Source organism: Hyperolius riggenbachi, chromosome 1 (genome assembly GCF_040937935.1).
Source record: "Hyperolius riggenbachi isolate aHypRig1 chromosome 1, aHypRig1.pri, whole genome shotgun sequence".
In the NCBI taxonomy this organism is placed as follows: Eukaryota; Metazoa; Chordata; class Amphibia; order Anura; family Hyperoliidae; genus Hyperolius; species Hyperolius riggenbachi.
The window spans coordinates 604751459-604770491 of NC_090646.1; the positions used below are offsets into that span (position 1 = coordinate 604751459).

A 19033-nucleotide genomic window follows, 5' to 3' on the forward strand; every position below is an offset into this window, starting at 1 on the left:
AGAAACATCTTATTTGTATGTGCTTAAATGTAAAGATTTTTGAGACATTTCCTCTTTAAGACTATGACAGTGTTAGTGGGTGTGGTTGTAGATGATGGCAGCTGGTGCTATCTAGTTTTTTTTCTTGTCTGCCAGTAGTAAAGATGATGACGTGCAGGGTCATCGTGGATCAAACAACATGAACAAATTACATGGTGAATATCAATTATTTCTTGATCTATTTTTTATGTTCTCACTTTGCAATGTATTTATGTATCCCCCCCCCCCCCCACACACACACACACACACAACTTTTTTCCTGAAAAGTTCTTCTTTTAAAGAGGAACTCCAGTGAAAATACTGTAGTAAAAAAAGTGCTTCATTTTTTACCATAATTATGTATAAATGATTTAGTCAGTGTTTGCTCATTGTAAAATCTTTCCTCTCCCAGATTCACATTCTGACATTTATTACATGGTGACATTGTTACTGTGGGCAGGTTATTTAGCTGTTTCTAGCTGCTCTGTCTGTTACAGACAGCTAATAACAGCTATTTCCTGTCTCTGAACATTGTTACATTGTGGCAGTTTGCCAGCAGTACCGCGGTATTCAGAGCCTCTTGTGGGAGGGGTTTCAGCACAAAATCAGTCACACAGCGCCCCCTGATGGTCTGTTTGTGAAAATCATTGTCTTTCTCATGTAAAATGGGGTATCAGCTACTGATTGGGAAAAAGTTCAATTCTTGGTTGGAGTTTCTCTTTAAGTGGACCTGAACTCTTGCACAGGACCCAAGGAAAACACAGAGAAATGCACTCTGTACAGTATATATTTAGGGAGTTTGCCTGTAATTTTTATCTCTTAGCTGCGTCAGCTGCCTGCCTCGGCAGAGCAGCTAATTTGTAAACACAGGATGTTAACCCCATGTATGCTTCCATGAAAGCAGGAAGTTGACACACCGCAGGATTTGTATCAGCTGTAACAAAGAAATGTTTTTCTGTAAAGGTTATTGTGCTGTTCCTTATCTTTTAGAGCAAATAGGAAGTTCTGAGTTCAGGTCCACTTTAAATACACCTTTATATATATATATATATATTTTGTATCCTTTTGCCTCGCCGCGGTTAATTTTTTTCTGCTTCCTCAGCACTTGTAATATAAATCAGCACAATGGTATTATTTAAAATTTCCGCTATTGAACTTTCTGTGGTTTGAAGCCTGCATGGCTGTCATCAAAGACTTTCAGTAATCCTGGCTGATGCAGGGCATTAATCATGAGCGGGTATCCCGCTGACTCAGTCAGAAATGATCTGAACTTCCCTAACTCCTCACGCAGTCATTTCTGTATTAAGGATGTGGCAAGCCGCGCTCGAAAGAGTTTTTTTTTCTCTTTTTTTGTGTGAAAGCCTCTAAATAGATCATTTATTTCACGAGACAGCGACTGTGTTCAAGAAAAAGCATCGGAGTTCTGTCACTTTATGCCGGCGGAGTGTTTGCAGGAGTTTAGGTTTGCTCACGTTTAAATTGGCTAAGCATGTTGCTAATTCATTTGCTCTTAAGTAGTACAAGATCTAATTATGCAAATTGGGTTTAATGCAGCCTATGAGCTTGAAATCATTTTGAAGTAATCCTGTCAGAGCTCCTTTTAACCAGCGCCTGATGCCTTCAACTAAAAATGTGCTCATCCACTATGCCGCAAAGATTCCTTAAAGAGAAACCATAACTAAGAATTGAACTTCATCCCAATCAGTAGCTGATACCCCCTTTCCCATGAGAAATCTTTTTTTTTTTTCCTCAAATGGATCATGGCTAATACTGCTAATGGATAGTATGGCTAATATTGTGGTGAAACCCCTCCCACAGTGGTTTCCTGTCTGTGAACCTCATTGAATTGTGGGAAATAGCTGTTTACAGATGTTTCCAACTGCCAAAAAAACAAGCAGCATCTACTTTCACTGACATCACCCACCAGCAGTAAAAATGGCACCATGTGATCAATGTCAGAATGTAAATCAAGGAGAGGAAAGCTTTTACAATGGGAAAACACTGACTAAACCATTTATACATAATTATTGTAAAAATGAAACACTTTTTTTATTACATTATTTTCACTGGAGTCCCTCTTTAAAGGAATCATCAGCCAAGTTTAGCTAAAATCTGATTTACTTACCTGGGGCTTTCTCCAGCCCCTCGCAGCTGTCTGTCCCACGGTGAGTGCTCGGTACGCAGCCGCCTGTCCAAAGTCCCCGCATGGTGCAGAGGCAGACCTCGAGGTCGTCCTTACTGTGCCTGCTTGAAGCGCCGCTGTCAGTCAATCCCATGTTATCCTCAGTGCGCTGCGCACGCACAGTAGTTCTGTGCCTGCACAGTACGCCGCTGACAACGTGGGTTTGACTGACAGCGGTGCTTCACGCAGGCACAGTAAGGACGACCTCAAGGTCTGCCTCTGCACCATGCGGGGACCCCGGACCGGCGGCTGCGTACAGAGCGTTCACCGTGGGACAGACAGCTGCGAGGGGCTGGAGAAAGCCCCAGGTAAGTAAATCAGATTTTAGCTAAACTTGGCTGATGATTCCTTTTAAGTGGACTTGAACTCTTGCAAAGAACAGAAGGAAAACAGAGAAATGTGCCCTGTATGTATTTAGAGAGTTTAGCCTGTCTAATTCCCCCTTATCTGTGACTAAGCACAAGTTGTAATTTGATCCCTCAGCTGTGTCAGCTGACTGCCACGGCAGAAAGCTAATTGGTAAACACAAGATGTTAACTATACATCTGCTTCTGTGAAAGCAGGAAGTAGAAACCGTGCAGATTTATTGCAGGATTTGTAACAACTGTAACAAAGAAATGTTTTTCTTAACACGTTATTATGCTGTTACGTATCTTATAGCCCCAGGTAAGTAAATCAGATTTTAGCTAAACTTGGCTGATGATTCCTTTTAAGTGGACTTGAACTCTTGCAAAGAACAGAAGGAAAACAGAGAAATGTGCCCTGTATGTATTTAGAGAGTTTAGCCTGTCTAATTCCCCCTTATCTGTGACTAAGCACAAGTTGTAATTTGATCCCTCAGCTGTGTCAGCTGACTGCCACGGCAGAAAGCTAATTGGTAAACACAAGATGTTAACTATACATCTGCTTCTGTGAAAGCAGGAAGTAGAAACCGTGCAGATTTATTGCAGGATTTGTAACAACTGTAACAAAGAAATGTTTTTCTTAACACGTTATTATGCTGTTACGTATCTTATAGAGCAGAGAGGAACTTCTGAGTTCAGGTCCATTTTAAAGGATACCTGAACTTTAATGTGACTTTGGAACCACATACCTTTATGTAATGTCCGTTCCTCTACTCATTCCCCAGTTCCCTCCATTCCCCATGATCACTCCTTGAAAAATTTCACTTTTGGCTAAAGTCAATTTTTGGGGTAGAAAAAGGCAGGTTTGCGGTGATATTCCCTCCTATCACCTTCCCATTCTTCCTCTTATGAGGATTGAATGGGGCGGGGAAGAGGAGGGAGTAGGAGAGTGAAAGGAGGGGATATCACAACAAGTCTGCCTCTTTCTCTACCAAAATTTGACTTTAGCCAAAAGTTAAATTTTTCAAGAAGTGATTACAGAGACCAGGGGAAGAGAAGTGCGTGGATCCAACATGAATGTTCCTCTGTGCTTATCTTGGGCAACTTGGCACCAGGTTAGTTGTGCTTTAACCACCTTAGCGGTATGGACGAGCTCAGCTCGTCCATTACCGCCAGAGGGTGCCGCTCAGGCCCTGCTGGGCCGATTTTGATCAAATAAAGAGCAGCACACGCAGCCGGCACTTTGCCAGCCGCGTGTGCTGCCCGATCGCCGCCGCTCCGCGGCGATCCGCCGCGAGCAGCGGCGAAAGAGGGTCCCCCCAGCCGCCTGAGCCCTGCGCAGCCGGAACAAATAGTTCCGGCCAGCGCTAAGGGCTGGATCGGAGGCGGCTGACGTCAGGACGTCGGCTGACGTCCATGACGTCACTCCGCTCGTCGCCATGGCGACAGGAGAAGCCAAACACGGAAGGCTGCTCATTGTGGCCTTCCGTGTTACTTTTGGCCGCCGGAGGCGATCAGAAGAACGCCTCCGGAGCGCCATCTAGTGGGCTTTCATGCAGCCAACTTTCAGTTGGCTGCATGAAATAGTTTTTTTTTTATTTAAAAAAAGCCCTCATGCAGCTGCCCTGGCGATCTTAATAGAACGCCAGGGTGGTTAAAGGATACCTGAAGTGACATGTGACATGATGAGATAGACATGTGTATGTACAGTACCTAGCACACAAATAACCATTGTGTGTCCTTTTTTTCTTTCTCTGCCTGAAAGAGTTAAATATCAGGTATGTAAGTGGCTGAATCAGTCCTGTCTCAGACAGGAAGTGACCCTCACTGATAAGAAATTCCAGCTATAAAACACTTTCCTAGCAGAAAATGGCTTCTGAGAGCAGGAAAGAGATAAAAAGGGTCAATAGTTCATATATTTTAGCTCTGGCATACTTAAAGGGAACCTAAACTGAGAAGGATATGGATTTTTCCTTTTCAAATAATGCCAGTTGCCTGACTCTCCTGCTGATCCTGTGTTTCTAATACTTTTAGCCACAGCCCCTCAACAAGCAAGCATGCAGATCAGGTGCTCTGACTGAAGTCAGACTGGATTAGCTGCATGCTTGTTTCAGGTCTGCGATTCAGCCACTACTACAGCCATAGAGATGAGCAGGGCTGCCAAGCAACTGGTATTGTTTAAAAGGAAACATCCATATCCCTCTCAGTTAAGGTTCCCTTTAAATGAATGTGTCATTGAGCAAAAACAATAAAGCAGTTAAAACTTAAAAAGTAGATTTAAACATGAAATAAAACTGTGGAATACCTTAAAAAGTTTTTAGGAGAAGGAAGATAGATACAATTGATTATTTCATTTGTTTATTTTTGCTTCGGGTGTCCTTTAAAGGTGGCCATACATCAGACGACTTTGACACTTAACCATTCGATTCAATTATTATAATCGGATCAGATGAAAATCGGTGCCACCAACAGCCTGCCCGATCGACAATGAGACCAATTTCGGTCCGAAATTGGTTGCATGTATTGGTTACATGCATATGAAAAATTAGAATATTGTGCAAAAGTCCATTCATTTCAGAAAATCAACTTAAAAGGTGAAACTAATATAGGAAATAGACTCATTACATGCAAAGCGAGATATTTCAAGCCTTTGTTATAATTTTGATGATCATGGCTTATAGCTTATGAGAACCCCAAAATCAAAATCCCCAAACTATTGAAAATGTTCAATACTCTAGGCTCAAATTGTCAGACTCTAATCAGCTAATTAATCCAAAACACCTACAAAGGGTTCCTGAGACTTTAAGGCTTCTTTTCCACGAACTGTCTAGGCAGTGAAATGCCTCTCAAACTCTCACAACTGCTCACTGCTGCCTGGCAACTGCTTACTGCTGTCTGGCAACTGCTCACTGCTGCCTGGCAACTGCTTACTGCTGTCTGGCAACTGCTTACTGCTGTCTGGCAACTGCTCACTGCTGCCTGGCAACTGCTTGCTGAGCACACAGCTCAACAGTTTGTGGAAAAGAGGCCTAAATGTTCTCTTTGGTTCAGAACAACTGACCTAAATTAACTTTTGCATGATATTCAAATTTTTCGAGTTTCACCTGTATCAGTTGGACATGCTGCAAGACGTAGAGCCCCCATGCTTGATCGGCCGGTAATGGCGTGCAGTGTGGGGACCAATGTGACAGAACCCCCGGCACTGTCCCTTCTAGTGTAAAGTGTGTCCCTCAGTACCCGTGTAGTATACTTTACCTGTCGGTGTCCGCCGCTGGCTCAACGCTCCGTCCTCTGTGATGTCACACATGCGTCCCACGTTACTCCGGCAACCACGTGAGACGTGTATGTGTGCGTGCGTGTGTGCACGGAGGGTGGAGCATGGCAGACACTGACATGTAAAGTATACTGCACGGGGCACATTTCACATTAGAGGGGACAGTGTTGAGGCGGTGGATGCAGCACCACAAGGCCAATTCCTGAGAGATTTCATGCTGAAATTGATTGAGAATCGGCCTGTTGTGCTTGGGCAGGCAACAGATCTCTCTCAGATTAGATTCAATCAGAGAGAGATCTGTCTCTTGAGGGGCCCATACACTGGTCGATTTCAGCGATCAACCGATTCTATAAAATCGTTTTTTTGCGGCCGATTTCAATCGATTTGATCTATCTGAAAGGGTGGAAGATCTAGGTTGACCTGTTGCTGGCAGCAGATCGATGGCCCATATAGTTGCATTGGATCTAATGGTGCAATAATGCATTTAGATAAATTTTCAATAGATTTCCAATAGAGTTCATTCTGAAATCTATTGGAAGTCTGTTCCTAGTGTGAGGCACACATCAGATAGATTCCTGTCAGATTCAACTTGACAGGCATCTGACAGAAATCTATCTGATGGTCGAATTTGCTGCAAGTCTATCAGTGTATGGCCATTTTTAGTCGATCTGCTTATACATCATCTGATTTATGGGCCCCTTAAGACAGCTTACCAGACGTTAGAATTGAATAGATACCACTTGGAAAAAATGTCTTATCATTATTGATACAGTTGGGGGAATGTCGGATAAGCCCACTAAGGTTCAGTTGGACTCCTGCACCCACACGCTCTGTTGAGGTACCCATACACTTATAGATTTGCAGCAGATTCACGCATCAGATAGATTCCTGTCGGATGCCTGTCAGGTCAAATTTGGCAGGAATCTATCTGATGTGTGCCACACACTAGGAACAGATTTCCAATAGATTTCAGATTTTCCATCCGAACCGATCGAGAAAATTATTTGAAATCGGACAGAAATCGATCAGTCGATTTGTCACGCTTCCTGCTGCATCGATTTCTAGCCGATTTGGTCAGTGCTGTCGCATCGGCCATAAAACGATGGCAGAAATCAACCAATGTATGGGTAGTTTCAGAGAACCAGGATATGCTATTTCTAGCAGCATTTCAAAGCAACTTAAAGAGTAACTGTCAGGCTGCAAAAGCTAATTTAAACCTCTATTCTCCTGTGTTAAACAGTTTAGAAGGAAGCCAAAAAGGCAATACTGAAGTTAAAAATCTCTCTTACTTTTGATGTGTGCTGAACAGCAAGGCTGTTATTCCCAAGCTCTTAAAGAGACACTGAAGCGAAAAAAATATATGATATAATGAATTGGTTGTGTACTATGAATAATTACTAGAAGATTAGCAGCAAAGAAAATATTGTCATTTTTATTTTCAGGTATATAGTGTGTTTTCTAACATTGCATCATTCTACAATATGTGCAGATTACACAACACTCAGCATTCAAAATGATTCTTTCAGAGCAGTCTGTGAACTAATGACCTCTCCTCTGGCAGAGAAAAAAAACATTTGTTTACTTACAGTTGAGATAATAAAAGTCATTAGACAGCCCTCTCCACGACTTTGAAAGTCGTAGAGCTTAATGGCTTTTTTGCATAGAGATAACAACTGGAGTTTCTTAACTCTTCCTGTACTGGAAACAATTAGACTGATGTATCTGATCTTAATGTTTTCTTTCTTAGTAGTACTACACATACAAATCATAATATCATAATTTTTTTTTTCGCTTTAGTGTCTCTTTAAAAGTACAAGAGGCCGCATAATATACTGCAAAGCATTCTGGGGCTGCTTCTTCCCACCTTGGGTCCTCCCCTCGGCTGCTAGTAGGAAGTTACAGGCTCATATTACAGCAGCTTGTAATGCAGTCCAGCTCACAGCACTGAAAAATCATGGCATATGTTCCTTTAGAGTATACTGCATGAGTCCTCTATTGTTCCTAGCCACATGGCTAATTAATATTCACTGCACAGTAGTGTTGTCCGGATCATGAACCATTAGGATCTTTTTTGTGAGTCGAATCATCAGGAAGCAGGGAGGACATGACGACACAATTGGCTTCATAGGAGACAGACAAACATGCAATCTGCCATGAGCTGTCAGGAGCATCATTCTCTGCAAATACTATGTAACAATTCTGTGAAATCCAAACGTGGACAGTGAAATGCATATGTAATGTAAGTACAGCCAATCTTTAGCTACTGATATATGTGTTTTTTTTCTCTGAGACCTTATACCTAACAGCTCCTCTTTAAAAACAATGAAAGAAAAGAACCTAATTTAAGATGAATTGCCATTTCTTATGGTACTTGGAGAATGTTTGTATTTCATGCATGGTGGAGTTCTTCTTTAAGCCAAGTGCATTAGGTTTGTTCATTATTTATCCATCCTGTTGAAGATTAACAGTAACCTACATGTAACATTAATATCACTTCTGAAGAAAGCTGCCAAATCATTAGACATTAGCAGTGGAAAAGAACATTTGCAAAAGCAAAAGACGTTTGATATGTCCGCACTGAAGTCTTAAAAGCGATATGATGTAGTTGTCAATCCTCTGATACATCACAGCCTACAGAAGACTGAGCGAGTTGCACTCCCTGAGTGTCTGGCATCTCGCTGCTGCTTGTTCATTCAGGCTGCTTGCAGATGTGCCTAATACTGTACTCGCTGTACTAGCTGTGTCTTAAGAGTCTGCTTTTTCTCAATAATTTAAGTAAGATCCCTCCAGAACTTTGTGTACAGTCATCATGAAACTTGGCGGGTTCATTCGTTTTTTCTAGTGGCTCTCATCACTCCCCTATACAGTTCCCTGGTGTCTAATGCCTCCTCCCTCCCCTATACAGTTCCCTGGTGTCTAATGCCTCCTGCCTCCCCTATACAGTTCCCTTTTCTCCAGTTGCCCTCATCCCTCCCCTATACAGTTTCCTGGTGTCTAATGCCTCCTCCTTCCCCTATACAGTTCTCTGGTGTCTAATGGTCCTCCATCCTTCCCTACCCTATACAGTTTCTTGATGTCTAGTGGTCCTCATTCCTCCCCTATACAGTTCCCTGGGTTCTAATGCCTCCTGCCTCCCCTATACATTTTCCTGGTGTCTAATGGTCCTCCATCCTGTCCTACCCTGTACAGTTTCTTGATGTTTAGGGACCTCCTCCCTCTCTCCTTATACAGTTCCCTGGTGTCTAATGGCTCATTCCCACCCTAAACCGTTCCCTGGTGTAAAATGCCTCCTCCCTCCCCTATACAGTTTCCTGGTGCCTAGTGGCCTGCTCCTCCCTCCCACCAATGGCTTCCCTGGTGATCTAGAGGTTCACCCTTAATATAGCTTCCTTAGAGTGGACCAAACATAATGTAAAGTGGAGCATCCATCATATCTCCCGCAACAAGTGGTGCAGTTCTCAAGTACTCCACACAACAAGTGGTGCAGCCAGCTTATCCCTTGCAACAAGTGGTGCAGTCCTCATGTCCCCCGCACAACAGGTGGTGTAGTCCTCATATCCCCCTACACAACAGGTGGTGCAGTCCTTATGTCCCCTACACCAAAGTTAGCCAACCCCTGTCCTGAAGTCCCAGCAACAGTACCTGTTTTGCAGGAACCCACACACAAACACAGGTGTAGTAATTAGTGCTGCAGTAGAGCTGATTAACTACCTCTGTGGATTAATACAGAACATGCAGTGTTGGTGGGCCTTGAGGACAGGGTTGGGAAACACTGCCCTACACAACAGGCTGTGCAGTCCACATATTCCCAATGTCCAACAAGCAGTTGTACAGATACGTTTTGATTAAAAGAAAAACAACAACTTTGTTTAAGGCTGCTTGCACACCAAGACGTTACAGGCGCACGTTAGTGCGCCTGTAACGCTCCCCCAACGCACAGCAATGTAACACAAGTGGGCTGTTCACACAGCCCACGTTGCGTTACATGTAACGCTGCACGTTCTGTGCAAAGTGCAGCATGCTACGGCGTTGGAGCGGCTATAGCCGCGTTAGACTGTTTGCACATGCGCAGTGGGGGGCGGAGGAGACGGGGAGAGCCAGCTACAGTAGCCGCGCACATGGCTACTTAATATTCACTGCACTGGCGGGCGCTGATTGGCCGGCAGGACCACGTGATGCGGAGTGTCTCGCTCCGCATCACGTGGTCCCGCTGGCCAATCAGCGCCACTCTGGGAGACATTATAGGACTCGAGCCGCCTAACGCGGCTCACTCTACCGTCGGCTCTTGCAGCACCATACGTTGTGTTAGGTGCACGTTATGCGACCTTAACGTGCCACCTAATGCAACGTCTTGGTGTGCAAGAAGCCTAAATGTGCAAATTATAACTCGCCAAAGTTATTTTTTTGTCAAAACTTATCCTGTTGGCCCTAGACTCTAATGGACATACAGTATAACTATAGTAGGGATTCGATTGTGAGTCCCTGAGGGACATTTAGTGACATGACTATGTACGCTGTAAAACGCTATGGAATTATATAAATACTAAATAAAGATAATAATTTAAAGCCACATAGTGGGGTGGGGGAGGGGGGGGCAGATTTTAGGCCTTGAGTTTTACAATTGTGCATCTAGAACAGGGGTGGGCAACCTTTTGCAGGATCGGGCTGCATTCCTCTAGAATGCGGCCCACTGCAACTTTGTCTCCCTCCCCCTCCCTCCAGAGGGCGATTTGGTTTTAACTAACCCAATCTCTCGTTCCATCGGCGATCTCCAAGGTGACGGAGGCGTCATGTGACACGCTGATAAATAATGACGGCATGTCACTAGACGCTGCTGTTGCTATGGAGCGCGCCGCTGGAATGAGTGATCGGGTGAGTTCTTTGTGTTGTTGTGTGCTGCAATCAGCTTTTACAGGATGGCAGGATAGAGAGAGAAGAATCCTGCCCAGTAGCGGCGTGCCGCCTTATTCAGCCCGCAGGCCGTACTTCGCCCAGCCCTGATCTAGAAGGTAAAAATGTGAAACACTGTGGACAGAATTTCTTGCATCTCAATGACACTAACACTGTCATGAGGGGTTTAAAAAAGGGGGGGAAAAGTAATTATTTTGCCATAATGTTTATTTCCAGTTAATTGCATTCATTGCCTTGCTATAAATACGAGCGTTAGAAGGTCACGACTTCCCGTTCTCGCTGTGAGCAGATCACAGATGAGTTGATTCAATTCCATGGTATTTCCGACACAAGTCATTTTTCAGCTTCCACCTCTTGGAATTACTGATGCCATCTGTGTGCTGTATGTATTGATACAGATGCATGGGAAGGTATGTTTGTAATAGATTACACCACCCCTGTCGCTGCGGAGGCTTAAGGACATTAGTCAAGAGCGCAGAACATCTAAATGCACATAGCTCGCAGCCATTAAATACATTCATCTGCTGGCTTAACACCTTTAACATTGAAATTCATTTGCGGGCCAACTTTGTAATTACAGTCATAAATTTAGCCTGTTGCAGTTGCTGCTGAATTAGACCCTTGCAAGCAATATCCATTTTTTCTGTCACTACCAAATCTTTGTTCATTTTTCATGCTAAAAATATTTTATTTAGTTACGACCGCATTTATTCCCTATGCTTAGCAATGATTTCCTGCATTGTATGTACAGTTATGAGGATTTTTTTTCAAGGGAGCGCTTGCGTGCAACATTAGAGGCAATCAACTAAACAAATACACCCATTAAATGAGAACAACAGTTGGGATTTCAATCTCTTTTCTTTTAAAGGGAAACTTTAGCGAAAAGGGGGAAAAAATAAAACCATACATTGCAAAGTAAGATAAATAAAAGAGAGATGAAGAAATGATAGATTTTCGCCATGTAATTTGTTCATATTGTTTGATCCACAATCAGTCTGCACGTAATCATCTTTACTACTGGCAGACATGAAAAAACAAGACACCACCAACTGCCATTATATATAACCACACCCACTAACAATGCAATAGGCTAAAAGGTTGTGGTGTTTTTTTTTTATAGATATACATGTACAGAGGGAGATGCTTGTTGCTTGGCAGCTTCCCATAATGCAACAGGGCTCACAGACATGAAACTGTTAGGGCCTAGGTCCTGACATCACACTGTTGGGGGGGGGGGGGGGGGTTCACCACAATTTCGGCAAAACAGTCCCCCCTGATGATCTATTTGAGAGAAGGGCAATATTTACCATGAGAAAGGGGGTATTAGCTACTGATTGGGATAAATTTCAATCCTTGTTTACAGTTCCTCTTTGAATGCGTAAACTTTTTTTTTTTTTCATTAATTTCCCATTTGTTGCCTCGTGCTATACAGGACATGGAGACACAACATACAGCACCTGATTGATGATACTTTTTAGTGAGAATTTTCTTTTTGCACAGACGTTCCTGGATGCCCATTCTTGCATCATAATTTCATGTTCGATTTCACAAACCCAGTGTTCTCTCCAGGCCCTTTTAGCCAGGTGCTCCACCCGGCTAGTTTTGGTGAGCACCCGGCTGTCATCTGCTCACCTCCTTTTCTGCTGTAAGCAGAGCTGCTCACAGAGGCAACGGTCCTGCATTTTCTCATCTCGCCCCACCCAGCTACTATTTAATGCCACCCGGCTGGAAAAAAATTCTGGGGAGAACACTGCAAACCCCCTGTCCTTATAGGACATAATATACCATATAGCTGTCATAGCTATATTGTCACCCTAAGTGATCACAAAGGACCGTTCAGATGAAAAATAAAGGTTTAGACCAGGGGTGCCCATTAGGTAGATCGTGATCTACTGCTAGATTCCTAAGGACTTCTAGGTAGATCCCACACCCCCTACCGGAAGGTAGCCATACATCCAATGATGGGCAGATTCAACCAAGAGACAAATCTCTCTTTAATTGAATCTAGTCAGACATGTACTTGGCGGCACAGATTTTCATCTGATTATAAAAGTAAAATTGAATGGTCAATCGGCCGCCAAGTCGCCTGACGTATGGCCACCTTGAGTGACGTACCCGTCGTACTCTGTCTCTTTGACTTGGATGAGCTTAGTGCGATATGCTGTCCTGAAGTTATACACAGCAGTGTAGTAGAGGATTATGATGATGCGAGGTACTGACTACAGTTTTGTTGGACACTGAGCATGATATTGGGACTCTGTTTGATCCAGTATTGTTCCATTTGCCTTACCAAGGTGGACTCTGTATCTAATTGACTGGTGGCATGTGGTAATCACTAATGGACTGCTGCTGTGTGTCTGCTGCAGTTGTGGCTTGTATCTGTAGGTAGATTCTACTTGGTAGAACTTCTACTTCTACCAGGTATCATTTTTAATTCATAATTTTCAAAGCTTGCAAGCTAAATGAGTGTGGGTACCTCTGGTTTAGACTAAAGCCACGTACACTTGTAGGAGGATTACCTATCACCCACTGAGATCAGGACACGGTCACTTGGGTGACAATTTGGAACTGAGTGCTGTTCAGACGCTTCTCTAGCCTAGAGGCTAGCGATGATCTGATGCCATGGAGCGGGAAGGAGGGATGATGAGATGAAAATAGCTACAGCTCAGTAACCATTCGAGTGGGTGGGTTCTTCTTGGAAGATTTTCTTGATCATTAACGCAGTTGGAGGTGTGGAAACAGAGAGAACATGAAGCCAGGCAGAAAAAGCTGTGTTTAGCAGGGAACATTATTTGCAAGAGAAGAAAATGTATTTACAAATTTGCATAACTTGTGGGACGCTTTCAGTTCACGCATCGCGGGGTCCTTTAGGACAATGAGCTGCTCTGGAATTACATCAGACTTATTTAAAAGTTGTTACATCCTGAACTTTCTACATCCTTCTGAGTTTGGAATTCTTTCTTCCCCTGCTTCCACAGTGCGCTGTCAGAGGTGGAGAAATCGACATTGCGTGCGGGACTCATCACCAACTTCAATGAGCCAGTAAATCAGGTTAGTGCGCAATTGAATACTGATGAGTCGCTTACTTCTTCTATTGGTGTCCCCAACGGGAATGGAATTGTGCTGTTTTCCATCCAAATAAGCACTTTGGAAGTGAAATGGATAAGGACGGCTCTCCTTGTGTTCATGGCATCACTAAAGTGGTGTCAGCTTTCATTTATTCTTTAAGAAAACACCTGTTTAATTCACTTATATTGTTCCCGCAGTCCGTTATTGCTTTGCAGGGTGGCTTGTGCAATGCAATCTCCTCCTGCCGTCTAGTTGAGGTGCAGAATAAAAGCTGGAATCCTGGGTACGGTTTTTTAAGCCTCGTTAACTTTACAGCCACTTTGATTTAGATAAATTGGCAGCATGGTGGTTTGCTGGTTAACAGCGTCGCTTGGCAGTGCTAAACTTCCAGTCCATGGATTTTCAATATTCTCCTCATGTTTGTGTAACTTCCCCCTCGATCTCTGTTTTCTTCTCAAATCCCTAAAACAATACCAGTTACGCTTATTAGCCTCCCCTTCGACTGGCCTAGATTGTGGTAGAGATATTAGTATTATTTAGTATTTATATAGTGCCAACATTTTCTGCAGCGCTGTACAGAATATTGGCCTCAATTCACTAAGCTTATCTCCTGTCTTTAATAACGTTTCTAGAGTTCAGGAAACCTTTTACCTCAGGCAAAACTAAAGTTAACTCTTCTGTTTTAAAGAACAAGCGACACCCATGCTAACCTAGAAATAGAAAACACATATATAAGTAGATAAATACTACTTCTACTTACATAACAGATGTATTGTGCTATCCACGTAATGATTCCTGTGAGTTTTACAAAGGAAAAGCAGAAAATCCTATTGTAGGCAGTGGCCATCTTGACAAGCTAATGCTGACATCATATCCTCCCTGACTCTTGTTTTCCCCCCTCCCTTCTCTTGCTCATTGTGTATTTATTAGCTACCCTCCTCCCAGAGTCTTTTTTTAATTTACACATCCAATCACTGAGTCACCTCTGCCTTGCTTGTAAACACAAGTGATCAGCTAGGCAGGGAAATAAATGGAAGAGGAGGAATATATTATAGATAAAAAGAACTCCCAGCATACAACTTTTTGGCACTGTTTGGCACTAGGGCCAGTGCTCCTAAAGTATGTGATAACTCCAAACTATAACAGCAGAAAAAGTTTTGCAAGTTTTAAATGCGGGATTAGCATCTGTATCACTTAATACACTCAGACCAGTTGCTGTTGAAATTTGATTTTTATGGTGACAATACCGCTTTAAGTTAAGGTGAGATCTCTAAAGTTAACTCTTCAATCCTTAAAATAACAGGCTATTAATTACCTGCATGTGATAATAATTACAGAGGAGGTAACTTAAGGACTGAAGTGATAAGATAACTCTCTCACTGTAAAAACTTATCTCTACACCTTAATAAGGCAAGATAGATGTGTGGAGGTAAGTTTTTTCTCTTGCCTTATTATCTCCAGCATGATATTAGTGAATTAAGGCCATTGGCCTCAATTCACTAAGCTTATCTCCTGTCTTTTAATAACATTTCTATAGTTATCACCATGGCTGCCAGCGTCTGGGTCCTGGGGGAGGTGAGTTAAAATGGCCACTGTGCATAAGGCTCTGCACAAGACTTCCAGCAGCTACCCCGAGTCAGGCTCGCGATTACTGCTACTGGCTGCTTTTTTCAACCCGAGCCTGATTCGGTGATATCGCCAGGGAGGTTTAAAGAGACCCTGAGCACTCACTAAAAAGGAAATAGTGACTTACCTGGGGATTCCTTCAGCCCATCGTAGGCCGCAAGGTCCCCCGGCGTCCTCCTGGCTCCTTTCCCGATCCTGGCTGGGGCTCCGTTATTGCATGACTTCTACCTGAAGTCGTCAGGGCTGCTTCCCGCTTCCTCAATTCGCAACATCACGCCGGCCGACTACGCGTCATTACGCCAGCTGGCGTGATAATATTGAACGACGCATGCGCAGGACTCCCACGCTGGCCGGCGTGATAACGCGTAGTCAGCCAGCGTGATGTCGCAAATTGAGGAAGCTGGAAGCAGCGCTGATGACTTCAGGGAGAAGTTGTCCCATAACGGAGCCCCCAGCCGGGAGAGGAGCCAGGAGGACACCGGGGGACCTTGCTGCCTACGATGGGCTGGAGGAAGCCCCAGGTAAGTCACTATTTCATTTTTAGTGAGTGTTCAGGGTCCCTTTAAAGAAAGATCATCCACAAGGCAAACCTAGGCAGTTTCTTAGGGTCTGGATAGAATCTAGGGGCCTGGGTTAAGTCTAGCTCCCACCAAATCTTAAATTTTAAAAAAGCCAGGTGACCATCATCGGTGGACAAAAACTGCTATCTTGAGCCCTAGGGCCCCATTTAATCTTTATCAATTTCTGATGCTGGGGTTAATTCATCCATCCACTACCTTCACTCCATGTGCATTCCATCTCCTTACACTTCCACCTGCAGAGGGGAGGTTCCAGCTTAGAATATGGAAGTGCAAGAAGATGGAATGCAGCAATGAACACATCAGAATGCAGGCATTGGCTAGGCGAGTTACACCCACATATCTCGCTCTTGCCTTCTGCACACTGTAGGACATACTCGCTTTTCTTGAGGATGTTCCTGCGCATCCCTACACCTTAGGGGATGTAGTGGTAGTAGAGTATTGTACCGTGTTAGCCATCAGTAAAAGAAAGAAGTTTTGAATCAGGATGATTAGGCCTGAACGATTTTAGGTAAAAATTGAATAGAGCGATTTCTGTCCGAAATCGTGATTTCGATTCGATTCACAATTTCCCTCAAATCAAGCATTGTTCCCCTCCTCTGTGCACCTCTGTCCCCGTCTCTCTTTGTACACCATCTGTGTCTCTCTTTGTGCCCCCTCTATGCCCCCCGTGTCTCTTCTGTGCCCCCAAGCTGCAGCAGTGCTGGACATACCTTCCAGCAAGAGTCCAGCGATGTGATCTACAGTATCCACTTTGCCTCCTGCAGGCTCTAATGCATGGCATACTTCCTGTATGTCATGTGACGTACAGGAATCAGGAAGTATGCCGTGCACAAGAGTCAGCAGATGGCAAGAGAGGGCGGACAGCGTTGGACTTGTGCGGAAGTATGTCCAACACTGCCGATGCTGTGGGCTGCATGTGCCGGGACTTGGGGTAAGTTTGAAGCCGCTTCTTCAAACTTCCCCATGCGAAAATTACATCATTACAGAAATTATGATTGCATTCATAAACAGGAGAAAAGAAAACAATCGTGATTTCGGTTTAAATTCGATTTATCTTTTAGGCCTAAGGATGATGATCTTTATTCGCTAACTTAAAAGAAAAAGAGTAAGCTTTTGGCTAATCAGCCTTCTTTACACTTAATTCCTGTATGCATACACTAATGAAGGCTGAGCTGAAATCTTACCTTTTTTCTTTTAAAGGGATACTGTAGGGGGGTCGGGGGAAAATGAGCTGAACTTACCCGGGGCTTCTACTGGTCCCCCGCAGACATCCAGTGTTGGCGCAGCCACTCACCGATGCTCCGGCCCCGCCTTCAGTTCACTTCTGGAATTTCTGACTTTAAAGTCAGAAAACCACTGCGCCTGCACGCCCGTGTCCTCGCTCCCGCTGATGTCACCAGGAGAGTACTGCGCAGACACAGACCATACTGGGCCTGCGCTGTGCGCTCTTGGTGACATCAGCGGGATCGAGGACACGGCAACGCAGGCGCAGTGGTTTTCAGACTTTAAAGTCTGAAATTCCAGAAGTGAACCGGAGGCGGGGCCGGAGCATCGGTGAGTGGCTGCGCCAGCACAGGATGTCTGCGGTGGACCGTTAGAAGCCCCGGGTAAGTTCAACTCATTTTCCCCGACACCCCCCTACAGTATTCCTTTAAGTTGGCCAATGAATGATATCATCCTGATTCAAAGCTTCTTATATATGCAGTAACCATGTATATTCAGGTTGTGCTTTAATCTTTCATTTATCCTGTCATGACCTCCTGTTGAATCCTCTGCCTCTTTGGCCAGCTTCTGTTTACTTCTTGTTTGCCATTATCAATTACGGTAAACATAACTGCTTTTCTTTTAGATTGCCACACAGATTTCTGTTCTCATTGCCAAAGTCGCAAGGCTTGATTGTCCAAAGCAATGGCCGGAACTTATTCCAACTCTCATCGAGTCAGTTAAAGTTCAAGATGACCTTCGGCAGCACAGAGCACTGCTTACGTTTTATCATGTGACCAAGACTTTGTCTTCCAAGAGACTTGCAGCAGACAAGAAGCTCTTCCAAGATGTGAGTACATTTCACAATCTTTTTTTTTTTTTTTTCCCAACAAGGACAAGCATGGCCGCAAGGTGTTTGTACAGATTTTTAACCACAGGGATTTTAGCATTTGCATATGAGATACTGGAAGCTCTAGGAATGGCCAGCAGGAGCAGGTATGGTAAGTATCACAGCTGCCATTATGTAGTGTCAGCTGCTTACCCATTACTCTGTGTAAGCAAGATTTACAGTGCACTTCTAAATCTATGGCAGGCAGGGACTCCTGTGATCATTATCAGTAATTGGTCGCCCAACCTGCAAGTTTGGCGCCTGATGTGGCTAGTAGCCGATTGGCTACTACATAGGAATCAATGGGTTGCTGTGGCTTACGAGGTTTGATTTAGGCAATGAGAGGTGGGGTTTAAGGTTATGTTGGGGTGTTCGGTTTAGGCAATTTAAAGGGAAGGTCCGAGCAGCTTAAAAAAAGTCATTTACTTACCCGGGGTGTCCTCCGACCTCTAGCAGCCGCTATGTCCCTCACGGCAGCTCCGCACTCAGTCACTGGCTCCCGGTCCCCTCCGCTGCAGAGGACTACCTCGCCAAGTCGTCCTTTGCTGCGCCTGCGCAGGCGCTGCTGTCAATCACTAGCACACGTGGTCCGGAGTATACGGTGCATAGGCAGTAGTACTGCGCCCACGCAATACACTCCACACCACGTACGAGTGATTGACAGCGGCGCTCGTGCAGGCTCAGTAATCACTCGTACGTGGTGTGGAGTGTATCGCGTGGGCGCAGAACTACTGCCTATGCGCCGTATACTCCGGACCACGTGTGCTAGTGATTGACAGCAGCGCCTGCGCAGGCGCAGTAGAGGACGACTTGGCGAGGTAGTCCTCTGCAGCGGAGGGGACCGGGAGCCAACAGCTGAGAGCGGAGCTGCGGCGAGGGACATAGCGGCTGCTAGGGGCTGGAGGAAGCCCCAGATAAGTAAATAACTTTTTTTTA

At 44.4% G+C, this 19033-nt stretch overlaps 1 protein-coding gene across 2 annotated transcripts in view; it reads left to right on the plus strand.

The window, feature by feature from the left end:
* Nucleotides 1–19033, plus strand: part of IPO11 (importin 11) — a 604534-nt gene that overhangs the window by 46348 nt on the left and 539153 nt on the right. For both annotated transcript variants that reach the window (XM_068249679.1, XM_068249671.1), the window contains exons 4-5: nucleotides 13708–13780; nucleotides 17855–18058. In XM_068249679.1, coding sequence (XP_068105780.1) covers nucleotides 13708–13780; nucleotides 17855–18058 — 277 coding nt within the window. The remainder of the gene's footprint in view (nucleotides 1–13707; nucleotides 13781–17854; nucleotides 18059–19033) is intronic.